The sequence below is a fragment of the Lycium barbarum genome, chromosome 4, assembly GCF_019175385.1.
Source record: "Lycium barbarum isolate Lr01 chromosome 4, ASM1917538v2, whole genome shotgun sequence".
Classification (NCBI taxonomy): Eukaryota; Viridiplantae; Streptophyta; class Magnoliopsida; order Solanales; family Solanaceae; genus Lycium; species Lycium barbarum.
In genome coordinates, this window is record NC_083340.1 from 13,124,798 (window position 1) to 13,151,604 (window position 26,807).

The following is a 26,807-nucleotide window of genomic DNA, read 5'->3' on the forward strand; positions in this document are numbered from 1 at the left end:
GAATGATGAAAAAGAGAGCTATTAATGTTATTTTGCCTTCCGAATTTATTATTGATGTTGCTAGGTTGGTTATTGTGGTTGTTTTTGTTGATTTTTAAGCGAGATAAATTCTCGGGATGGCCTATTTACAGGGGAAGTGCTGCCGAGTTTTCTGTAGAATTTAGAGTTAGTTGGAATAAATAATTGCTTAAGTGCCTATGGTTAATATTGGGTATTCATTGGCACATTTTGTAGACCTTGGGGAGCCCGAGGCGTAGATTTGGAGTAGCTTTAGATTGGCTAGCTTGGAAGCACGTTCGAGGTATGTAAGGCAACTTCCTTTCTTTTTGGCATGTCTTAGTTTTTCATAGGCTAAATTAGAGCCTTAAGGAAATTCCAAATCCGACATCCGAGCATGTTATGATCCGTATATGTTCTTTGGAATTCTTATGCATGATTTGATGAAATATGAATCTTTATGTATTCGAAATAATCGTTCGGTGAACTTTGCACCAAAAGGGTTTCATTTTAAAGAATTCGCAAATTTTGAATGTCATATCTTTCGTATAAATGCTCGGATTGCTCCAATATATTTTTATAAAAGTTTGCATTACGCATAACGAGTATGTTTTCCATAAGCGGGCCCGACTTGGGTAAATTCCCGTCCTTGGGTCCCGCGACTTCCCTTTATGAAATTCGGGAGCTTTTGAAAGAATTTGTTAAGACTATTATTTCGATTTTCAAATATGATCATTTTGCTTATGTTTGAATTTATGATATTGATTTTATGCATATGACTACTCACGACTCTATTCGTGCATTCTGCTATTCCTTTCGCCGAGTCCCGGGCAGGTTCTGTTATCGTGCGCGCTTTGATATACTCCGGAGTTATGCTGTGTTTATGGTCCTCCGAGCTACTCGCTAATGAGGGTCGGGTTCCACTTATGTTTGGTGTTATGCTGTATATGGCGTTATGTTGGGTTATGATATGTGACGGGGATTCGGAGAATTTAAACTTACATATGGAGTTATGCTGTGTATTGGCGCCATTGACAAGCTGGCGACCATATTCTTCTGTACCCTATGCATTACTTACATATTTTTGAAAGTAAACAAATTTTGATATGTTGGATTTGCGCTTATGTTTGATACTCCCCTTTTATTTAAAGTCTCCTATATGTTTTCTGTATATTCTGCTTTGCATACTCAGTACATATTTCGTACTGACCCCCCTTTCTTCGGGGGGCTGCGTTTCATGCCCGCAGGTACCGACGCACAGTTTGGTGATCCACCGCTTTAGGACACCCCTTTTGCTGTTGGAGTGCTCTTCTCCTTTCAGAGCATATCTGTTGGTATATCTTTTGTTCGCTATGTTTGTATATATATATATATTCGTTCAGGGGTACGGCGGGGCCCTGTCCCGCCATATGACTCGTTTGGTCTGTATAGAGGTCTGTAGACGTATTTGTGGGTGTGTGTGCCTACTTTTGTACAGTTGGGTTTGTATGATCTCATTTGTTATGGCAGCCTTGTCGGCGTGCATTTTGTATATGTGTTTTGGGCCATTGTGCCATTTGATAGCCTTGTCGGCTTTTTGACATCTTTGATAGCCTAGTTGGCTTTTGATACATTTGACAGCCTTGCCGGCTTTTTGATATATATATATATATATATATATATATATATATATATATATATATATATATATATATATATATATATATATATATGCGTGTGTGTGTGTGTGTCTGCACATGGTTGCGTTGAAATGCGGCTGATGCAGTTTGATATAGTTTGAGACGACATATAGCATTTTAGCCGTATATACTATTTGGATGTGATTCGATATGTACAGGTATGTCAGGGTGCCCAAGTAGGGCACTAGTCACGGCCTATGGGGTTGGGTCGTGACAGAAGTGGTATCAGAGCAGTTTGTCCTTGGGATGTCTACAGACCGTGTCTAGTAGAATCTTGTTTATCGATGTGTTGTGCACCACATCGATAAACAGGAGGCTACAGGACATTTAGGATGTTTCCTTCCTTTGAATCTTAGATCGTGAGATAGAGCTGTGCTATTAGGATGACTCTGTTCTGATCAGTTGTTATGTTTTTCTTTCAGTGATGCCTCCGAAAAAGGCGGCAGCCGCCCAGAAGGGCAAGTCATCAGCGGCCGGAGAGACTAGCCGGGCTCGGAAGGGTACTCGGACCCTTGCTCAGATGATGCGTGATATGGCGCCCCGGCCAACAGACTCTGCTACGTCTTCATCATCAGAGGAGTCTGGAGCAGCTTCACCATTAGCTCCAGAGGCTCCAGCTCCCGCGCCTCCAGCACCCCAGCCAGGGGCGGAGGATAGGACATTGAGGGAGGTCGTGCAGCTATTGACTACTTTGGTAGCGAGACAGGTTCGCAGACGCGGGCAGAGGGATTATGATGATGATGACAGGCGTGATAACCTTAGGGTTCGAGACTTTCAGACATGCCGTCCCCCAGAGTTTTACGGGTCTAGGCCTGAGGAGGACCCCCACGACTTCATTCGGGGGATTCGGCGCTCATTAGATTTGGTCAGGGCTTCGGAGACCGAGTCTGTTGAGTTGGCCTCGCACAGATTGCGAGATGTTGCTGCCAATTGGTATGAGTCTTGGGAGCTATCCAGGGGTAAGAGTGCATCCCCAGCTACTTGGGATGAGTTCGTGGCTGCTTTTACCCGCCACTTTTTGCCCCCGGAGTTACGACGGGCGCGGGTTGATAGATTTCTACAGTTGCAGCAGAGAGGCTGGAGTGTTCGCGAGTATAATTTGGAGTTTGATTCTCTGGCTCGATATGCCCCTGCTATAGTAGCGGATATGGCTGACCGTATGCACCGGTATGTGATAGGATTGGACCGCTACTTGATCGACAGTTGCATGGCGATGGCGTCACAGACAGATATGGATATCGCCCAGTTACAGGCCCACGCTCAGGGTATGGAGGATCGACACAGGGCTGATTATTCTGGTAGGGATCGAGACAGGAGGCCGCCCAAGAGGGCCAGGTCCGCTGGGTATTCGGGAGGTTCTCGGGGCGGACACCCTCAGCAGCAGCCGTCAGGCAGATATTTTCCTCCGTCAGGCCGGGGTGCACAGTCAGCCGGCAGACGATTTGATAGTGCAGGACCATCTAGGGCTGGTCAGAGTTCTAGAGCTTCAGGTTCACAGACAGCCAGAGGTCCCAGCCAGTCCAGACCACCCAGGCCCCGTTGTTCTTATTGCGGTAAATCGCACCCAGGGGAGTGCTACCGAGCTACAGGAGCTTGTTTTTCTTGCGGCCGTCAGGGCCATATTATGCGTGATTGTCCAATGTCGGGTGGCTCTGGCAGTACAGTTCAGCCGACGGGATCAGCTGCAGGTTCATCTTCTACTCCCTCAGCTGTGCGCCCTGCGGGGCGAGGTATGCCGGTTCAGGCCGGTCGCGGTCGAGGCCGTGGCGGTGTTTCAGGTTCTAGCGGTCCTTCGAACCGCATATATGCATTGGCTAGCCGCCAGGATCAGGAGGCTTCGCCAAACGTTGTCACAGGTACTTTACTGGTTTTCTCCCGATCTGTGTATGCATTGATTGATCCTGGTTCGACTTTATCGTATATTGCTCCACTTATTGCTAATGAAATTGGGATAGAGTCTGAGCCGATAGAGCCTTTTGAGGTAGCTACACTTGTAGGGGATTCTGTTATAGCCAGACAGGTTTATCGGGATTGTTCTGTTATCATATCTAATCGTTGTACTAAAGTTGATTTGATAGAGTTAGATATGCTTGAATTTGATGTTATTATGGGCATGGACTGGTTAGCGTCCTGTTATGCTAATGTTGACTGCCAGCAGAAGGTAGTTCGTTTCCAGTTCCGAGGGGAACCAGTTATCGAGTGGTCCGGGAGTACAGCGTCGCTGAGGGGTAAGTTTATTTCATACCTCAAGGCTAAGAAGATGATTCAGAAGGGTTATATTCATCATTTGGTCCGTGTTCACGATACTACAGCCGAGGCACCCATTTTGCAGTCAGTTCCGGTTGTCAATGAATTTTCAGATGTATTCCCAGATGAGCTTCCGGGTCTTCCGCCTGAGCGAGAGATAGACTTTGCTATTGATTTGTTTCCAGATACGCAGCCCATATCTATTCCTCCGTACAGGATGGCACCGGCAGAATTAAAAGAATTGAAGGAACAGTTGAAAGATTTATTAGAAAAAGGTTTCATCAGACCAGTACATTACCCTGGGGAGCACCGGTATTATTTGTGAGAAAGAAAGATGGGTCACTGCGGATGTGCATTGATTACAGGCAATTAAATAAGGTGACTATAAAGAATAAGTATCCCTCCCCCGGATTGATGATTTATTTGATCAGTTGCAGGGTGCCAAATATTTCTCGAAGATAGATCTGCGTTCGGGTTATCACCAGGTATGGGTACGAGAGTCTGATATTCTGAAGACTGCTTTTAGGACCCGGTATGGGCATTATGAATTCAGAGTTATGTCTTTTGGGCTGACTAATGCTCCAGCGGTATTCATGGATTTGATGAATCGGGTATTTCGGCCTTTCCTTGATATGTTCGTGATTGTGTTTATCGATGATATATTAGTTTATTCACAATCAGCAGAGGAGCATTCTGATCATCTGAGGATAGTGCTTGGCACTCTTCGGCAGCAGAAATTATATGCTAAATTTTCGAAATGTGAATTCTGGTTAACTTCTGTGGCATTCTTGGGGCATATAGTCGGAGCAGATGGTATTCAGGTTGATACGCAGAAAATTGAAGCTGTACAGAATTGGCCCAGGCCTACTACACCTACAGAGGTACGCAGTTTTTTGGGTTTGGCCTGTTATTACAGAAGGTTCGTAGAGAATTTTTCTTCTATTGCGGCGCCATTAATAAGGTTAACCTAGAAGGCAACGAAATTTCAGTGGACCGATGCCTGTGAGCGCGACTTTCAGATGTTGAAGCAAAAATTAATTACAGCTCCAGTTTTAGCTCTCCCAGAAGGGCCAGACGGGTATGTGGTTTATTGTGATGCCTCTGGTATGGGTTTGGGTTGTGTGTTAATGCAGCACGGTCGAGTCATAGCCTATGCTTCCCGGCAGCTCAGACCGCACGAGAAGAATTATCCCACTCATGATTTGGAGTTAGCCGCGGTTATTCATGCTTTGAAGATTTGGCGGCATTACTTATATGGGGTCCACGTTGATATTTATACGGACCATAAGAGCCTCCAGTATATTTTCAGACAGAAAGAATTGAATTTGCGACAGAGGTGGTGGTTAGAGTTGCTGAAAGATTATGATGTTGATATTCTATACCACCCAGGGAAAGCTAATGTTGTAGCAGATGCGCTTAGCCGCAAGTCCATGGGCAGTTTGATTGATGTGCAGTATGATAAGAAAGAAATGGTTCGTGATATTCATCAGTTAGCCAGTCTTGGAGTTCGGTTAGCCGATTTTGGAGATGCTGGGATTTCTGTTCGAGGAGTGGCCGACTCCTCTATTCTGGGTGAGATAAAGCGGCGTCAGTATGAGGATCCTGTTCTGATTCAGTATAGAGATGCAGTCCGTGAAAAAGAGCAGACCCCGTTTAAGATTACATCTGATGGAGTACTATTATTCAGGGGCAGATTATGTGTACCTGACGTTGCGGGGCTGCGACAACAGGTTATGGGTGAGGCACATCATGCCAGGTATTCTGTTCACCCAGGGTCGACGAAAATGTATCATGATCTTCGATGTCTGTATTGGTGGGACGGTATGAAAAAGGACATAGCAGAGTTCGTTGCCCAGTGCCCAAATTGTCAGCAGGTGAAAATTGAGCATCAGAAGCCCGTTGGGTTATTGCAGGAAATGGAAATACCAGCGTGGAAGTGGGAAGTAATTAATATAGATTTCACTGTAGGCTTGCCTCGCACTCCACGGAGGTACGACTCCATTTGGGTTATCGTCGATCGGCTGACAAAATCATCCCATTTTCTTCCAGTTCGGACTACCTACACAGCTGAAGATTATACCAGATTATATATTAAGGAGATTGTGAGACTGCACGGAGTTCCTGTGTCTGTTATTTCCGATAGAGGTGCCCAGTTTACAGCTAAGTTATGGAGGTCATTCCAGGAGGGATTGGGGACCCAGGTGAGCCTGAGTACAACATTTCATCCCCAGTCCGACGGACAGGCCGAGCGCACTATTCAGACATTGGAAGATATGTTGCGTGCCTGTGTTATTGATTTTAGGGGTAGCTGGGATGACCATTTGCCGCTTGTTGAATTTGCTTATAATAACAGCTACCACTCCAGTATTCAGATGGCACCATATGAGGCTTTGTATGGCAGGAAATGCAGATCTCCGATAGGTTGGTTCGACGTGGGTGAGATTCAGTTAATTGGTCCAGATGTGGTCCAGCAGGCAGTCGATAAAGTGAAACTGATTCGAGAGCGATTATTAGCGGCCCAAAGTCGACAGAAATCTTATGCTGATAAACGACGTCGACCGTTAGAGTTCCAGATTGGCGATTGGGTTTTCCTGAAAGTGTCACCTATGAAAGGTGTTATGCGATTTGGCAAGAAAGGAAAGCTCAGTCCGAGATATATTGGGCCTTATCTGATTATTCGTAAAATAGGCAAGGTAGCCTACGAATTGGATCTGCCAGCTGACTTAGGAGCGGTTCACCCGGTATTTCACGTCTCTATGCTTCGTAAGTGTATTGGTGACCCTTCCAAAATCTTTCCTTCAGATGATATGCAGGTCACAGAGGAGCTATCTTACGAAGAGCAGCCTATAGCCATATTGGATCGTCAGGTAAGAAAGTTGCGAAATAAAGATGTGGCTTCGGTTAAAGTGCTGTGGCGGAATAATAACCGCGAAGAAATGACCTGGGAGGCGGAGGAGCAGATGAAGAAAAAGTATCCTCACCTATTTCCAGTACCTTCAGGTAATTCAAATTCTTTGTTTGCCTATGTTGATTTGTGAATGATTGGTATGTGATGGCTATAAAAGAAACTCCCCCGAGTTTAAGTAAGATTCGTATCGTTAATCCAACATTCGAGGGCGAATGTTCTTAAAGGGGGGAGGATGTTACGTCCCGTATTTTTATACATTGGGACAACCCGGATTAACTATGACAATTTAAGGCCAAGACTATTTCGGGGATTTGAAGTCGGGACTTTTGACCATTTGATTTTATTTTGAGACATAAGTTATATATGAAATTGATGGCATTGAACACTTAGGAAAAATTGGGACCACAATTCATAAAATTCGAATTTAAAAATGTGGTGCAAAAATTGCCATGGGGCCGTGTAAGTTGAGATGGTCCCACACCTTGTGTGGCCAATTTTAATTGGTCCAACACATTGTGTGGGCCAAAGACATCTAAGGGATATAAGTGTACTTAAATAGATTACTCTAAGTCATCTTTCCCTCATTACACTTCAACACCCCAACCAAGAAAAACCAAATCAAGTTCTAGCTTCCCCAAAATTATTTCTTTGGTATAGACCCACTATATTGAAGTCCCTAAGTAGCGTGGAAGTATTGTTTGGATCATTCAACCATTCATTGTGTCCAATTGCAAAACCCTAGCCAATTGTGGTATTGAAAAACAAAGGTAAGATTTCATCTTGTTTATATATTGTGAATCTTGTATGCCTATTGTAGTATGCTAAAATGGATAGAAATCATGAAATATAGAATGTTGAAGTTGGGTTGTGTGTTTGGCATGTTGGCCGTGTAAAGTGGGGGTGTGTTGTGTGGTATTGGATTGATGAATTTATTCTTGTATCATGTTAAATTGTTGTAGAATGGAGAAGAGAATGCAAATCGTCGATATATGAATATATGTGTGCAATGTAGCCGTGTGTAGCCCCAAATGTTTGGCAAAGAATGAATTTATATCGCTTAGCATCGTAATGGTTATTGTGATGACTTGTAGGTTGGAAATGGGAATTTAATGTCCCAAATTGACATAGTAAGCGTTGCAGACTGATTTGGAGAACTTTGTGCATTGAATGAAATTCGTATATATAGGATCCTTAACATATGTATATATGTGTGTTGTGAACGAATGTGAGTTTTATAAGGTGTCGAAGATCGCATTACTACCGCTTAGTATGTTAGTTGTCGTCGTCTTGAATTCTAGTCTTGAAATGAACATTTAATGACTTATGATTGATGTGAGGTTGTGCGGGCTGTTTTGAGGCTTATCGTGCGTTGATGTAATTGGTATATTATATGAGAATAACATCGTTATATTGTGGATTGTTGAGACAAAACATGACTTGAAAATGAGGAAAATAAAAAGAGGGCTGCTCTCGGCCAAAGGGCTGTTTTCGGCCAATTGGGAGAAAAATTGTGAATTGTTTAGAATGTCCTAGAATATTGTTGGTAAAGATTCGGGTTGATAATTAAATGTGTGAGCGATATTGTGGCTTGAATGTAAGCCGTTGAATTGAATATTTGGAAAGTTGTCGAATGATGAAAAAGAGAGCTATTAATGTTATTTTGCCTTCCGAATTTATTATTGATGTTGCTAGGTTGGTTATTGTGGTTGTTTTTGTTGATTTTTAAGCGAGATAAATTCTCGGGGTGGCCTATTTACAGGGGAAGTGCTGCCGAGTTTTCTGTAGAATTTAGAGTAAGTTGGAATAAATAATTGCTTAAGTGCCTATGGTTAATATTGGGTATTCATTGGCACATTTTGTAGACCTTGGGGAGCCCGAGGCGTAGATTTGGAGTAGCTTTAGATTGGCTAGCTTGGAAGCGCGTTCGAGGTATGTAAGGCAACTTCCTTTCTTTTTGGCATGTCTTAGTTTTTCATAGGCTAAATTAGAGCCTTAAGGAAATTCCAAATCCGACATCCGAGCATGTTATGATCCGTATATGTTCTTTGGAATTCTTATGCATGATTTGATGAAATATGAATCTTTATGTATTCGAAATAATTGTTCTCTGAACTTTGCACCAAAAGGGTTTCATTTTAAAGAATTCGCAAATTTTGAATGTCATATCTTTCGTATAAATGCTCGGATTGCTCCAATATATTTTTATAAAAGTTTGCATTACGCATAACGAGTATGTTTTCCATAAGCAGGCCCGACTTGGGTAAATTCCCGTCCGTGGGTCCCGCGACTTCCCTTTATGAAATTCGGGAGCTTTTGAAAGAATTTGTTAAGACTATTATTTCGATTTTCAAATATGATCATTTTGCTTATGTTTGAATTTATGATATTGATTTTATGCATATGACTACTCACGACTCTATTCGTGCATTCTGCTATTCCTTTCGCCGAGTCCCGGGCCGGTTCTGTTATCGTGCGCGCTTTGATATACTCCGGAGTTATGCTGTGTTTATGGTCCTCCGAGCTACTCGCTAATGAGGGTCGGGTTCCACTTATGTTTGGTGTTATGCTGTATATGGTGTTATGTTGGGTTATGATATGTGACGGGGATTCGGAGAATTTAAACTTACATCTGGAGTTATGCTGTGTATTGGCGCCATTGACAGGCGGGCGACCATATTCTTTTGTACCCTATGCATTACTTACATATTTTTGAAAGTAAACAAATTTTGATATGTTGGATTTGCACTTATGTTTGATACTCCCATTTTATTTAAAGTCTCCTATATGCTTTCTGTATATTCTGCTTTGCATACTCAGTACATATTTCGTACTGACCCCCCTTTCTTCGGGGGGCTGCGTTTCATGCTCGCAGGTACCGACGCACAGTTTGGTGATCCACCGCTTTAGGACACCCCTTTTGCTGTTGGAGTGCTCTTCTCCTTTCAGAGCATATCTGTTGGTATATCTTTTGTTCGCTATGTTTGTATATATATATATATTCGTTCAGGGGTACGGCGGGGCCCTGTCCCGCCATATGACTCGTTTGGTCTGTATAGAGGTCTGTAGACGTATTTGTGGGTGTGTGTGCCTACTTTTGTACAGTTGGGTTTGTATGATCTCATTTGTTATGGCAGCCTTGTCGGCGTGCATTTTGTATATGTGTTTTGGGCCATTGTGCCATTTGATAGCCTTGTCGGCTTTTTGACATCTTTGATAGCCTTGTTGGCTTTTGATACATTTGACAGCCTTGCCGGCTTTTTGATATATATATATATATATATATATATATATATATATATATATATATATATATGTGTGTGTGTGTGCGTGTGTGTGTCCGCACATGGTTGCGTTGAAATGCGGCTGATGCAGTTTGATATAGTTTGAGACGGCATATAGCATTTTAGCCACATATACTATTTGGATGTGATTCGATATGTACAGGTATGTCAGGGTGCCCAAGTAGGGCACTAATCACGGCCTACGGGGTTGGGTCGTGACAGAAAAGGTAGGGTTAAAAGTGGTTGAAGAAGTTCTTTTTCTTCATCAATTAAGTCCCAGATTCATTAAGATCAATAAACCTGGCTCTGATACCACTATTATGGAATGAAATATTTAGAGAGAAAATGGAAGAAAGAATGAATAATAAATCATTGCATTAATTCATTATATTGTTTCTTGTATTGAAAAATAAAATACTACATCTCTATTTATAAAGAGAATAAAATAAAAGAAAATATATTATTTTCCTTATAGATACTAAACTAAAAGGAAACTAAGTAATTTACTATTAATGTAGTAACTAGACTTAAAAGGAAGCTAAATGTTGCAAAATATTCATAGACTAAAAAAGAACTAAATCTTTCTATCATCAATTAAATCATAAAGTAGAAAAAAATTAAATTTTAACAAAGAGTTGGGCTGAACACCCTCTGCCTGACAAGAAGGGGTGGCTCAGATGGTAAGTATCTACCTTCCACCTCGAACCCGAAGGTTGTGGGTTCGAGTCACCAAAGAAGCAAAAGGGAAGCTCCCGGAGGAATGGGTTTGAAAAAAAAAAAGAAGAAGAAGAAGAAAGAATGCCCCCCCCCCTCTACCCCACCCCACCCCTCCCAGATTTGCCCCTAAGCGGGACTGAGCACCAGTGGCGGAGCTAGGATATTCATCTAAGGGGTTCACAAATATGAAGAAGTAAATACACGAAAAAGCTAAGGGGGTTCAACATCTACTATATATACATGAGAATTCCGACACAATTTTGTGGAGTCCTCCTTGTTGTATGTCATCTTAATCGTTTGCAAAAGGTCTTTTTCACACCGTAGGATGAGCTTATTATCATGTCTATTCCTTGACCATGTCCGAATGGAAAGTTGTCGTTATGTTTATTTAATTTTATTTTTAATTGATGTTTCGATTTTTGTGGGAACATGAACAGTGAGTAATTTTGAGTTTTTTTTTTTTCAAATGATCGAATTAGACTCGTGTAAATTGTGTGATCCTTTTTTCAATCCTGCATAATATGCTTTATAGGAGCTAGTGTTGTAAGTCCCTCTTCAGCTTTTGTCTTTGTTATAATTTTCCATAAGATTTTTGAGTTCTGTTCAACCTATTAAAAGAGTTTTTGTAATCTACTTATTTGACAGATAAATCTAGAACTGCAACGATACAAACATAGCTAGGAACTTGCTTTGCGACCAAACTGGAGAAGAAAGGGCGACAATCCAATTACTTTTTTGGATGTACATTTGCCTTTACCTCTGCTAGTTAAGTTGGGTAGTCATGAATCTCTTGAAGTTACTTTGGGTTGGATATTAGCAAACTTGAGTAATGCTCTTAAGAATGGACTGTTAGTATGTTGTTGGACGTCTCCTGCTTTTGGAGATTTTCCCCAAGGGGTACTTCTTACATTCTTATTCGAGACGGTATTTAGTTGCTAATTGAACTGCATTTTCTTAAGAAAGCTGCTTTTTTGGTTCTACTAGGTTGATACTAATGAGCTTTCTGTTTCTCTCATCATGTAGCAGCTAGTCATAATTTAGATGATAGTCCAAGAAAGATCATTTCTTCAGGAACAACAAGTCCATTGAATCTAAACTCATATGAGGTTAGCACTTTCTATTTGGTTTGTATGGGGTAGCACGACCAATATTATTATATCTATTTATTAGGAAGTTTTTACAATTAAGTGCAAAAGCAAGCCCTGCCTTACTATGTTTCAGCCACTCATTGGTTCCTGCTACTTTTGACAAGCCCTTGCCAAACCAAAGTCTTTTTTTTTTTAATTTTTTTTTTTGGAATCCCGAAAGTATTGCAAACCTTTCAATCGAGGAGTTTAATTTTCAAACAGAAATTGTGATTGAACCTAAAAATTTGGATGCTGTCATTGATTAACTGAGGTATAATTCTCAACCATATATTTCATCTAGAGGCACTCTACACAAGCTTTATGCATTTAGCTATTTTCTACTTGGAGGAAGTTTCCACTTATTACATGACACGATTCCTCGTGTGTTTAGATGGACAAAATGATTGCTTTTGGTACTCCTATTAGTCTGAACTGCTTATAAAATGTCTATGAGTTCTGAAAGATAATTATCTATAGTTGATTAAAATCTTATTTAAGAAAATGTAAAGAAATAAGTAACCTTTTGATTTTGTGCTAGGCTGTGGTTTTTGTGAACAACATTAAGACTTCTTGAAAGGCCTGCTGATCTGGCGTGCAAACGTGGAAGTATTATTCTGGCATATTAAGTTTATATCAGTTTGAGAAAACTTATTCAGGAAGGAAAGCTCAGGTGTCTTGTCCTAATTGTATCCTCAGTTTCAATAATGTGGCACATAATTTTCTTTTTAGTCTTTCCAAAGAGAATATCAATTTTTTTTATTTAGAAATAATTTAGCTTTAATGAGAATATTTATCACCACACAAGTGCCGGCTAAAGCTTATTTTAGATTATAGAAGTTCCAAAAGCTTCCTTTTTCTTTTAAATATGGTGTCTAGTCAAATGTAACACATAAATTGGGATGGAGAGAGTAGATATTACCAATAAATATATATTTTTCAATTATTTTTTCCGAAGAGATGGGTACACTCGGCGAATTGATGAGGGAAGGTAAAACAAGAAACATGGAAAGGTCATTGGTAGAATTTAAATCATGAACCACATGATGTATAAATTGAAGATGGAACCACTGGACTACAACTTCATTATTGATAAAATATTACAACGGTGCCCATGCTCATATGACAGATTGCTATTAAAAGAAAAGGCCAATTTAAGATTCACATCATGATAAAGAGCAATGCAAATGGGGAATAATGGAAAACATGGTGAAGTTGTCATTCATATTATGCTGAGATCTTCTTGAATCTCACTAGACAATTTTCAGGAGGCTCGCCTTTGCTCGGTGGCTTAACTTGCTCAAGCCTGCATCATAGCGATAAAATTGAAATATTCTTTGATCAGTAATTGATATTCTATATAATTTATTTCATAAAATGTATATATATAATTTGTGAATTACCTGTAGTTAAGAAGAAAGTAATGACCAACTACTAAATTCGTAAGCTTTGCCAAATTGGCTCCTGGGCACATTCGGGGACCTACTCCCAAAGGAAGAAAGGAGGTTGGCTTGATCTCTGCATCCTGTAAAATTATAGTGTTGTTCACTTGATACTATAACATCTTTGGGAATTTAATCATTCATGTGCAGTAATTACAAGGATATTGACTAAATGATGCAAATTTATGAACAAAATTAATAGTCTGTTTGGTCAAGTTTTTGAGAAGGCAATAGTATTTATTTTCTTAAAAATACTTATTTCAGAGAGTTGAGGTGTTTAGCCTAGAAAATAAAAGTGCTTTTGAATAATAGCAAAAGCAAATTTTTAGAAACTAAAAAGATAAATTTTCTCCATAAGCACTTCTGGAATTTTGGCCGAACACAAATTACAACCCTAATTGACAAAAATATTTTTCAGATTGATTAGCTAAACACTAGCAACTACTCTGTAAAAGTACTTTTTCAAAATAAGCAGATTTTGACAGTTTGGCAAAAAACTTACATCCCATCTTGAAGGATTAAATTCCTTAGGTTTCACATAAGTGTTAGGGTCCATATACCAATGCCCTGACGTTGTCAAAACCTTCCACCCCTTAGGTATGGTGTACCCTGCGCAATGGATATTGATTAAATCATTTTAGTGTATCATTAACATTAATTGGCTTTGAGATAAGAGAACCAACCATTTATGTTAACAGTAGTTTTTGCAATTCTAAAGAAGATTGTTTCAGTGCTACCAAAACGTAGTGTTTCATGATATACCTGTCAATTTTGAAAGAGATATAGTACTTAGTACAAAAGGACTTGATCTTATTGAACTTGAAAAGAAATATTTTACATTGTGAATGGTGTGCTGTGCCTATTAAAGAGAAATTAGGCCTTACGTTTGAAAGATACTTCATCTGTCCAATCTCGTCGAAAGTAAGGCCTGCATCTGGAGATGGTCTTCTGTTAACTATTTCTTCTTGTTCCTCCTGAAAACAGAGAAATTTGTCTTAATAAATTAATTTAAAAGACCCTCTCAACTTTATTGCACTTTTTGAATAAAATAAAGTAGTGATCCATTGATAACGTACTTTTGCTTTCTGCAACAACTCAGGGTGTTTTTCCAGATGCATAATTGTCTTTATGGCAACCAGAGCAACAATTTCATAACCACCAAATGTATAGGAAAGTAGCACTTTAATGATATCCTCATCACTAAATCCATTTCCATGTTCATCTTGAGTGTCTAGCATCGCGTCCAGCATGCTCTTGGGCCTGCCTTGTTTGTTTGCAATCATCACTTTTCTTTGATTTATTACGTCTTGAAGCATCCTACCTACTGCTTTTCTAGCCTGAAACCATAAAAACAGAGAAGTTACACAAACGAATAGTTCAAATTTTGTGCCCGGTCACTTATAACAATAGCAAGCCTAATACTCTTCACAGCAAGCATAATACGGTAACCTGAACACTAGCAAAAAAAAAAAGATAATATAAATTAGCAAGAGATAAGTTCTGTAGCTAAACAGCAAAATCGGCTGCTAATCCTATTTAGCGACCAATTAGATGGATTGTTAAAATGTTAGCTACAAAGCAATTTAGCGATGAATCGACGGCGGATTATTAAAAATTTATGTTGACTACGAGTAAATAGCAATGAAGTTCGTAGCTCATTCCAGATTTTTTTAGTGGAAAGATAGAAGAGTAACCTGATTCACCCTATTAAATTGGCATGATGGTGTAAATTTCTTTAGAACGTCAGTATATAAAACTTAAATCCATTTTGCCCCTATTAGATATATTATCTCTTTTTCCTCTTTTTTGGTGATTAATCAAATTTTAAACTCTAGATCTTACTAATTACCTTGACTCCCCTGTAGAAAGCAAATCCGGGGATATTAACGGCCAAGCTTTTGTAAGCTTTAAACCTGTGTTGATTCTCCTTGAAAACATAGTCAAGCACTTCTCGAGAAACTCCATCTTCGCCGCCTACAAGAACTTGCATAAGCACCTCAAATGCAGGCCTTTTCATCTCAGAGAGCAACTCGAGGGGTTCATCTGTGGCAAGCCATTTGTCGAAGGAACCTTTCACGATTTTGTTCACGCTGTCAAAGTAGTAGGACAACGATCCGTGAGTTTTTATCGCGTTTGCTGCTGTTCGACGAAGAATCTTGTGTTCTTGGTTCTCTTGATTTCCTAGGAGGTTCAACATGTAGTCTGGAAATGCTACGGCAAAATTCTCTTCATCCATCAGGATTTTCCTGCACGTTTCGGGCGTTGTGACAATAATGCTTGGCCTTCCAAACATGTGTCCCGTGTACATCCCTCCTGGCCCGAACCTAATTAGTTACACACCAATGTGAACTTCAAATTCAAATTCAAAACAGAACATCAAATTAATACAACAATAATAATTGTGTCATGAGAAACGTACCGAGTAGAAAAGTAAGCTGCAAATGCGTCGAGATTTCCACCGACGTAACATTTCAAGAGAAAAAGCATATTACCAACGAATGGCCAGCCCATGTCACCTGGAGGCAAACGACTTTCCTCTGGACTAAGTTTGAGTAAATAATACCAGCCATTTACTCTCTTTAGCACATTAATAAAGGTTAAAATCCCTATTCCCAGAGCTGTGCACAAGTACACTAACTCCATTTTTACTCTAAGAAACCTTTGTGAAGCTGATATATTGTAAGTTGGTTTAATGTATAGACTTCAGGGTCAGTATATATATATTGGACTTAATTTTGATTATACATATATATTCAGATCTAGATCTGCGCACCTATGCTTGAGTACTCTTCTCCTAGAGAAATGTGCCAGTTAATACTCCCTCCGTCCCATAATAAATGTCACTTTAGCCAAAAAAATTCGTCCCATAATAAGTGTCACCTTAGAAAATCAAGACATAAATTGACTAATTTTTTCCAATTCTACACTTAGACAATAAAGGAACATTTAAATGATGATTGAAAAAGTTACATAGTAACTTGGTATTGTTAGATTCGTAATGTCAAAAGGTTTACTTCTTGTGCATGCTCTAATCAAAAGATAAAAGTAATTTATTTTTATTATATAGAGGTAATTTGCTAAACTTTATATTGCATTATTAATTTGTTAATATGTTTATTTTTTGCTAATGTGACACTTATTATGAGACGGAGAGAATATTTAATACGGTGAATCAGCACCAAAAATAAGGCAAAAAAAGATTCCACCAAATTATAAGGACGTGCTATTCATTAAAAAATGAACGCCATACACACATTTTTAATGCCGGAAATCAAAAGGGGCAGCATAAGATAATACTCCTATTGAGGAAGCCGATTTTGTCTCTTACAAACTTGTCTTATTTTGTATTTTAAAACAGGACAGACTAAAATGTAACACCCCGTACTTTTAACATAAGCTTTGACCATGATTCTATACTTAGAAAATCAGATAAAGAATGTGAGAATTGAAATTTCCCTGTTCGGTTGTAAGATGGGGGTTTACGCCCATGAACAGTGACCGTATTTCAGTATACGGGTCGTAATTCAAGTCGTAAACTGGTACCAAGGATTTCTGAGCATTCTGGAATTTGGCATTTGGATGTCAAATGGTTAAATACGGACCGTATATATGGACCGTATATACGGCCCGTATTTCAAAACGTATTTGGAATTTGGGAAAACGTCCTTGATGAAAGTTGTAGAGCTTTGAAATATCTTTCCAACGGTATATTATGGGGGTCAAACGGACATCTGTGCAAAGAGTTATGACCATCTGTGCAGTCCGTATTTCAAAATACGGACCATATTTCAATGGATCCAGTTAGGACGATACCTTAATTTTACACTGAATGGATCCATCAGGCACGTTACCACCTTATACCCTGGCAAGGTATGAGGGCTCTGCTGGTCCGGCAAGGTACCAGACTCCACGTACCCACGTGGTGATATCACATGTCGGTTTATTAAATGCTCTCCCTACTTATCATGTTTTACTTATGTTATAAATATATATATATATATATATATATATATATATATATGTACTCATGCTCATGTTCATGTCCAGGTTTTCAGTTTCAGTTCTTATCATGTTATTCCATGTCCCATGTTATTTCTTTCAGTTGCTTTACATACCAGTACATTCAATGTGCTGACGTCCCCTTTTATTGCCCGGGGGCCTGCATTTCACGATGCAGGTACTGATCTACAAGACGACACATCTGCTAAGTAGGACAGCATTCGTATCAGCTTATTGGTGAGCCCCATCTCATTTGGGGTTTAGTCAACTTTTGTTTTATGATTAGTTATGCCTCTAAGGTATGCTGGAGGCCTTGTTCCAGTAAGTATTTTTCCAGTCAGACTCATGATAGAGGTTTCATAGACTAGACAAATCAGTTATGTTATGTCAGACATTCGGAGTAGTATAGTCATTTTGGCTCATTCATGTTATTTTCGCACTCATGTTTAAACAAATATTTTTATTAAGTATTATGACTTACTACGTTTTACAAAGGCTTATCATGCATTCACGTTATATTCCGCTCATGTTATGCCTCATGATGATTCAACAAGCCATGTGGTTCGCTTGGTCACATGCAGTAAGGCACCGAGTGCCGTGTTTCGCTCAGGCCATGGGTCGGGGCATGACATAAAATAGTAAAGCCAGCCCCTAAGATAAACGTATTAATGTAATTTTGTCATGATCCAAATTCAAGAGGCCGTGTCTAGAACCTAATCATTAGTCAGAGGCGGATTTAAGATTTAAACTCTACGAGTTCAACCTTAAGGTTTTTAGCATTAATTCATTATATTTTTAAAGTTATGTGTTTATATCTACTATTATTGTGATTTAGTAAGTTCTTAATTAAACTAGTACTCCGCTCAAAAGTACTAGATTCAGATGAACTTGGTGTCGTAATGATGGATCCGTCTGTCGTGAGCACATGGCAAACAAGCATAACTCATACGTGTATATGTAAATAAATGTAATTGAAAATATCAGCAAAATTATTATCAAAGTAAAATTTAAATTCTGAATCCGCCTTTGCTACCATCGGTCTCGGCAAATAAATGGATGGCTAAGGTTCTTCCAACAAACAAATGTAACCACTATTTAAATTTTATTACTAGTAAAGAAAAATATAAAAAAATATTCTTTAATTTTATTGAATATTTCAATCCAAATCCTCCGATCTACTCCTCTCTTTTGCGAAATTCCAAGAGACATTCCTAGAAAATTTTTAGTATGTGTGAGGCATGCCAAATCACACTTGTGTGAGGCATTTACTTGATTGACAAATGGACTTATGTAGGTCCTACATTCCAAGCAATTAAAGACCCATACTTCTTTCTTCTGTATTTACGGCTCACTGTTTGAGTTTTTCTTTTCTGTTTTGCAACACCTCTTCTTTTATTTTATCTCAACTATTTCTCTCTTTCACTTATATTTTCATAGCTCTTCCTTATAGTCCTATAAAAAAGTTGGATAGATATCATTATTATTTGTTTTTCTACCCTTCTTTATTCATATACTTTTTTTTGCGCTTTGACAAATTCGTATGGTTGGCGCTCTTTCTTTTGCCATTATTCCATGTACTCCTCAACCAAATCTACAGGGAAAAAGATGTAATCCTTGTATCTCAGAATAAAAAATTAAAATTGTGAAAGTTTTCAATTGACATCTCAAAAAATTATATCAAACCCCAAGGGAACCTCAAAAAAGATAATTCCTGAATAAGAAACTTACACAAAATTTATATTTACAATACTCACTGGATCTACGTACCTATGCTTGAGTTCTGTTCTCCTAGAGCAAAGTGAGCTAGTTAATATTTAATACGGTGAATCAGCACCAAAAATCAGGCAAATAAAGGTTCCACCAATTAATATGGACATGCTATTCATTGTAAAATGAACGCCATACGCACATTTTTAATGCCGGAAATCAAAAGGGATAGCATAAGATAATACTCCTATTGAGTAAGACAATTTTGTCTCGTATAAACTTGTCTCATTTTGTATTTTAAACAGGACACACAGACTAAAATAGTAAAGCCAGCCCATAAGATAAACGTATTAATGCAATTTCGTCACGATCCAAATTCAAGAGGCCGTGTCTAGAACATAGTCATGAGCCAGAGGCAGATTTAACATTTAAACTCTACGAGTTCAACCTTAAGGTTTTTAGCATTAATTCATTATATTTTTAAAGTTATGTGTTTATATCTACTATTGTTGTAATTTAGCGAGTTCTTACTTAACCTAATACTTCACTCAAAAGTAATAGATTCAGATGAATATGATATCCAAATGATGAATCTGCCCGCCGTGAGCACATAGCGAACAAGCATAACTCATGTGTATATGTAAATAAATGTAAGTGAACATATTAGCAGAATTACTATCAAAGTAAAATTCAAATTCTGAATCCGTATTTGTTAATACCAGTCTCTGCAAATAAATGGATGGCTAACGGTTCTTCCAACAAACAAAGCAACCACTATTTAAATTCTATTACTAGTAAAGAAAAACATTCTTTAATTTTATTGAATATTTCAATCCAAATCCTCCTATCTACTCCTTTCTTTTGCGAAATTCCAAGAGACATTCCTATCATACAAGATTTATTTAATTTTTTTGCACTCTTCTTGACCAATAAACGCACACTCCCATCTAGTTCACGGTCATTGAATTGACGTAAAACTAACAAGCTAAAAAAAACTTTGATATGTTATTTTCATCAAAATATTCTAACGTGGCAGTTCAAGCTATCATCTGATTTTTGACACGTGGTTGAAAAAATGTATATCCTCATATCATGAAAACTTTTCATTTTAAATCTATAAATAGTGCAAGACGCTTATTGCATTTTAATGTTAAAAATTTATAGTATGCAGTGGAATGATGAAAGGTGATACTAAGGGTCTTTGGTTAAATTATTTCATATTTGATTTAAGTATTTTAAAAATCACCAAAATGACGTTTTTAGAGAGAATACGGAAAATAAATTTTATTAAAAATGTCCTCGTCGAACATAGATAAAACGTGTTCAAAGACTCCAATTGTAAAAACAAATTTGAGTTTCTCGAAGAATAAAACAATATAGAATTGATATCATACAAACTATTTATCCCATGTGAAGATTGATAGTCAGGTAAAATTTTGATATATCTATACTCCCTCCATTAAATTTTATATGATTCGAATAAGTGAAGTTTCTTTGAACGCTTTTTTTTTTTTTTTTTGACTTTAAGCTGGTCAGCCAAACACTTTTTTTTAAAAAAAAAAAGTCATCACCATTAGGCTGTGGACCTATGGTGTGGGGGGTTTGGCTTGACCCCTACCATGTTAAATTAAGTAATTAGAGTACAATGATTAGAGGGGGACATGGAACCTTGCCTCTAATCTACAAAAGAAGATTGAAAGCCAATCTTAAGGAAAGAGGCAGCCTAGACAAATCTCTTTCCGTACTACAAAAGGGTTATTAACTAACAAAGAAATTAGATTTCTCAAATCTTCTTCTAAAAGTAGGTAATTGCCATTGATCCAGTTGAGTCAGTCCCTTTGCCTCGCCAGGTAAACTGTCATGAGAGTAATATACGGACCTGGTTCTACTTGATAAAGCAAGCTTAGCTAAGTAGTCCGCCACCGAATTTGCTTCTCTGAAACAGTGCAGGAATTCAATATTAGTGCCCTCCACATTCTTTAGGATCTTGTTGATTATGTGCTTGAGCTTCAAGTTTCCCAGATTTTGTTTTGTGAGCATGTTGGCAATGATTAGCGAGTCAAGTTCCATTTGAATATCATTTATGCCATTAATTTTGCACCAGGAGCTTCCAAACTCAACAGCCAAGGCTTCCGCATGGTTACTGCTTTCACATTCGACTGGGATAGAGAATGCCATGACCATCTTTCCGTGTTCATCTCGAAGAATCCCTCCAATTCCAGCTCTTTTAGAAGTACTGCAGAAGCTGCCATCAGTGTTAGCTTTAAACTTGCCAGGCTGTGGCTTTTTCCAGCAGATTGGAGTACATTTTTGCACTGGCTTAATTCTTTCCGCTGTCGCACAGGTACTGATCCAGTTGCCACCGAAGTCAATGTTTGGAACAGCAACGTTTAGCGCAGTTTTGATGTTCCATACGGTCTGGTTTTCCATTCTATATAATGAGAATTGTTTTTGCTCTCCAAACCTGCAAGAACTCCAATTTTTCCAAATTTCCCAGCATATCATAATAGGAGCAATTTTATACATAAATTTCTGTACCTTGTTGTTGGCTGTTTGGTTCCACCATTGATGCAGCAGGCCATTAATAGGAATATGTTGATGATTAATGCCCAAGGGGGCTCCAATAAATTGCCAAATATGATCAGCTACTTGTCCCTCCACAAATACATGTTGAATGGAATCATTTTCAGGAATAGTACAGCATATACAATTAGGGAAGCCTTGTTTTCCGAATTTAGCCACTGCTTCATTGAAAGGAAGCTTCTTATGAATCAATCTCCAAGTAAGAAAGGATATTTTAAATGGGATAGAACTATGCCAGATATTATTTAAAAAAAGGCATCTTAGTTCTATATCTTCTTGATAGGTGCCACGCTGAAGTATTTGAAAAGCAACCATTCTCTGTTTTATCCCATATAGCATAATCGTCACTGTCTTCTTGACCAGTGTCAATTGTGCTAATGTGAAGAGCAATATCTCCAGGCAACATATTATACAATTTAGTCATGTTCCATCTATGGTTTATCAGGAAGTGTTTGACCATGACTTTGTTGCCACCACCAGTCCTGTAATCAGAGAAGTAGTCAGCTAACGGACCAAAACCAAGCCAATTATCCCACCAAAAATTGCATTCTCCTTTATTGATTTTCTAGGTTATACATTTTTCAGCCTTATCTCTAGCTAACAAAATACTCTTCCATGCTTGTGAGTTCCCAGGGACCCATTTTTTTTCCACTGGATGTTTCCTTTTGCAATATTTAGCCACTAAGAAATCAGTCAGGTAGTCTTCACTTATCTTTCCTAACGTTTAGAGTAGTTATGGTTGAGATTGTTTACCCTTAAAAATGGTAACAATTAAATTTATAAGTGGGTTAATAAGATATGTGGTTTGATTAATAGGTTACGTATAACAATAGCAAGAAAATAATAAACGTATATTGATGAATAATAGTAAATAAAGCTTAAGAAACCAAATTTGTGAACTCAGAGAATAGGTCCGGTTTTGGAGATTGCTTTCTTTAACCGAGCCAATCACTTGAGAAAGTTCCACTGCCTCCTTTTCATATTACAAGTATGTAAAATAATGAAAAGTTAACCCTCAAATGAAGAGACTATACCCCTATTTATAGCTACAAAATAGATGGGCCTTAGTACAATCTAAAAAAAACTTTTTTAAGAAAATCCTAAAATGGATAAGGCGGTGTCCATACGGTCATTCTGACACTCATACTGTTGTCAGCTCAAATGGCGGAACGGTCAGGTGACACGTGGGTCTATAATGGCTACTCCAAGCCTATGTTGAGTGTGTTCGCCTCAGGCTCGTGTTCTCTTTGCTTATCAACATACCCTTGATTTTGACACTCAGTTGAATGAACTTACGACCCCTCGGTCCTCATTCCGTTCGATGGCCAACGACCTTATTCTTCTTCGATCTCGTATCGGTCAGCTGTAATATTTACTTTGGTTCTAACCGAATACAAATTTCTTCGATTTTTACCGTATACAGATAGTCCCCACACTTCTCGGATCGAAGTTTCATCGAAGTGACGGGAAGTGGAGTGATTACCTCGGTAACTTCCCTAGTAGGAATCTTCTTTGAGAATACGGAAAATGAAACGTCCTTTCATGTCACGTCTCTATGACTTCGGAAACGTGTCTCCTTTTTGGTTGGACGACTTGGGTAACCGCCTACAATATTTTCTCTATATAAGGTGTTATAATGGTTTTATTTTTCACTTTTTACCTTTCACTTCTACTTTCATTTTTCACTCTCCAATTCTTGATCATCTCACTTTTCCTTGTTCTGTTCTTGCCTTTTGTTCCGAAATTCTGTGTCTTCGAAAATTCGTTGAGCAAATTCATTTGTGGTCTCAAAATCTTCTCCATTTTCTGGAAAACCCTTCTTAACTTCATCTGTTCATCTCTAAATCTTCATATCTTCATATTTTTAGCCTTCAAACCTTTAGATCTTCATCTCCAGATCTTTAAATCTTCATATCTTCATACTTTTATCTTCCAAGTTCAAGAAATGACAACAAACACCGACTCTACTTCCCAAAACGTTCCTTCGATTTCTTCTCCAAGTATCGAACCTATCACCAGCCTCGGAGACAAAGCTCAACCCAACTCCTTCGAGCCTACGGCCAAAGACATAATCCCCTCGAGATACAATTTCAACCATGAATTTGCCATCGAAATGGTCGTAAAAAAAATTGACCGGGGTTTTGATGTGTGACGTTACCCATCCTCGATCAAAGAGAAGCACCTTCCCAAAGTCCGAACTGAATGTGGCTGGGCTAACCCCCGCATAGATATTATTGCTCCCGGTGATGATGAATCAATTACCGACTTTAAAAGGGGTTTTATATGTTTATACATACCCCTTCACCTTCAAGCTTAACCCTCCAATAAGTCCGGTTATTCTTGAGATGTGTTGGACATATAAAGTATGCTTTGCTCAAATAGTTCTGAATGTTTGGAGGATCGTGGCCTCTCGGTCTTTTGGCCAATAATGCCAAAATTAACTTTACCCTGCACCATCTGATCCGGTTATATTGCTCGAGGATCTTCCGTGGCGGAGTCATAAAGTTCGCCAAACGAGGGAGGAACTCATTCTTTCCTGCGTTGATGAGAACAGAGACCGGGGTTAGTACAAGTGTTTGTCTGAGTTAAGACCGTAGACATTATACCGGAGGAGTATATGCCTTTCCCCGAAAAGTGGAACGATAAACGTAAGTTCATAGGACCTATCTCCCTTTTATATGCCTTTGAGCATATCTTCTAACTATTCCTAATATTTCAGCTGATGGACGGCTTTCGGATGCAATCCCTGAATTTGCTAAGTGGATCGAAAATATTACCAGCCAACATCCGCATGAAGAGCGGACATGGAAAGATTTGTCCCATGACTGGTGAATAGCACAAAGTCGTGGTATCCTCTTCTTGCCTTATTCTTTATTATTTGCTTTCGTTCAACTTTCCCTGATCTAATCCTTTAATATTTAGGTTGGCCAGAGGTTCTTCGACCCCACGGCCCGTACCTGAGGAAGAACCCACCATACTGGATTCAGATTTTGATATTTCTAGATCAACATGGCTCATTGCCGAGGCTGAAAAGAAAAAGAAGAAACCCAAGTCTTGAGGTCAGAAAAGAAAGAAAGGCTCGAAGGATGCCGCAGGTATATCCGAAGCTCGAGGTCTGAGGGATGACCCCGATGATGACATTTGGATTGCAAGCATCAGGTTGGATCCTTCTGTTGCTACAACCACCGGGGCTGAGACAATCTCGGTGGAGGTCTCGGAAGGGAGTGCCACAGCTAATTTGCTGAGCTCAACCCCAGATAGGGAGGCTGAGACCCCTTTTCTCCCAATAACCGAATATCTCCAAGCCCCTGTTCCCATAAGTGTTGTTGAACTGATCGATGTAACGGGCGATACTTCACCCGAGGCGCTGCCTTTGTTAAAGAGGGCCAGAAGGGCTGAAACAACTTCAAGAGAAGAACGCCTTCTAGGGTCGAACCACCTTCAAGGGCAGAAACAACTTCGGCTCCTCCCCCTGCTCCATCTTTGAAGCAAGAGAATCTTGATGACATGTTCACCGATAATCCCCCAGCTATGGTGAAATACTCGGGGTTTGGGCACCTCCATATTCCTCAAGCATCGAGGAGGCCTTCTTGGTCCACTGAGTCAAGTTCAAGGTCCAAACTTGTAGATACTTTTCCGGCAGTAATTGCAGAGCCGGGGAGGACCAGGTCGACCATGGTCACCGTTCCTAAAGACCGTAGTTTTTTGTCTCGCTCCGTGGGGGTGTCCAGTTATCTACGACCTCTTGTGTCAGAGTACGATAAAGAGAAGATGGACGGGCTTTCATGGCAATGCCTTCTCAGCAAGGGTATGTATGCTGGCAACCAGGTGAGCACTTTTTCCCCCTTCCTCCAACAAGTTTTAATTTATTTGGTGTAACTTTCACTGTTTGCCAATATCTAACCTTTGTTGATTTTACTTTTGCAGTCTCTCTTGATTGTGAACGAAGGTTTTCTTCAAGCTTGGCACAACTTTGAACGAGCCCAGTTAGATGCCTAGGGCCGAGAGACTGAGAATTCAAACTTCTCTTCCAACAAAATGAAGATCAATTGAGCCAATTCGTTGCTCCTCAAACCCTCTAAGCCGAGCTCGAAGCAGCCAAGGAGGAGAACCATCTAAGCTTGATGATACAACTGAAAAGAACAAAGTCCTAGAAGAGGATAACAAGCTTCTCAACCGAGGGAACTTCGAATATGCTACCAAACTCAGTGAGTTAGAGGCCACTGTTACCCAATTGAGGCAGGAACTTGATTCGATTAAAGTCAAGGCTACAAAGATGGAGCAGAAGTTCAGGCAGCTCGAAGTCGAAAGGGCCACTGAGAAAGAAACCTTAAAGGTTGCCCAAGAGAAGGCCGAAACTCAAGCTCGGGCTAATAAGAAATTGAAGAGTGACCTCGAGGCAGCTATCCAGATAGTGATGGGCTTCAGAGCTAGTTGCTACTAATGATGTTCAGATCTCTTTGTGTCACACCCCGACCTTACTAGGGTGTGATGGGCACCCGACCCTTACTTAGGGCCGAGCAAACCTTCAGACTCTTGATGCACATAAAGTTACATCAAACTTTTAAATCAAATCAGATAAAATACATAGTAATTTTTTTTTTCTTTCTTTCAAAAATGTTCTTTCTCGAAGCTTCCAAGCGAACAAATCTATAGTCATACAAAATTCAATACATAACACAGACCGACATATCGGCTGACGGAGCCGCTTACAGACTGACATACTATACCCACGACGTTGTCTGCAAAGTCTCTAATACCATACAAAAACCATAACACATATACCATACCCTGAGTTGGCAGTCCTCCAGGAGCAAATGGAGTTCGCCACCACTGCTGAAATATCTTTTATAGGGTCCTTATCTCGTCTGGGAGTACCTGCGCGGCATGAAACGCAGCCCCCAAGGAACAGGGGTCAGTACGGAATATGTACTGAGTATGTAAGGCATAGAATACAGAAAGCAGAACTATAATCGAAACAAATAGTACCAAGAGTACGCATGTTATCCAGATTACCAAATTACTTGTTTCTCAGACACAGTTTATACAGACCAATACCGACCATACAGACCGACACAGACCATACCGACCAATACAGATCCTACAGACCGTACAAATCATAC

At 39.3% G+C, this 26,807-nt stretch overlaps 2 protein-coding genes across 2 annotated transcripts; both read right to left on the bottom strand.

Moving 5' to 3' along the window:
- Positions 1 to 13,008: 13,008 nt before the first annotated feature.
- LOC132635262 (beta-amyrin 11-oxidase-like) lies at positions 13,009 to 16,100 on the bottom strand. Its single transcript, XM_060351584.1, has 8 exons — positions 15,815 to 16,100; positions 15,245 to 15,719; positions 14,472 to 14,732; positions 14,280 to 14,369; positions 14,079 to 14,157; positions 13,898 to 14,004; positions 13,357 to 13,478; positions 13,009 to 13,259 (listed from the first exon to the last, which is right to left on the bottom strand). The coding sequence occupies exons 1-8, from the start codon at positions 16,036 to 16,038 to the stop codon at positions 13,181 to 13,183; spliced, it is 1,437 nt and encodes a 478-aa protein (XP_060207567.1). The 5' UTR covers positions 16,039 to 16,100; the 3' UTR covers positions 13,009 to 13,180.
- A 4,759-nt stretch (positions 16,101 to 20,859) lies between these two features.
- On the bottom strand, positions 20,860 to 23,487 carry LOC132637170 (uncharacterized). The gene is made up of 4 exons (XM_060354305.1): positions 23,345 to 23,487; positions 21,997 to 22,166; positions 21,640 to 21,842; positions 20,860 to 21,519 (listed from the first exon to the last, which is right to left on the bottom strand). The coding sequence occupies exons 1-4, from the start codon at positions 23,485 to 23,487 to the stop codon at positions 20,860 to 20,862; spliced, it is 1,176 nt and encodes a 391-aa protein (XP_060210288.1).
- Positions 23,488 to 26,807: the final 3,320 nt, after the last annotated feature.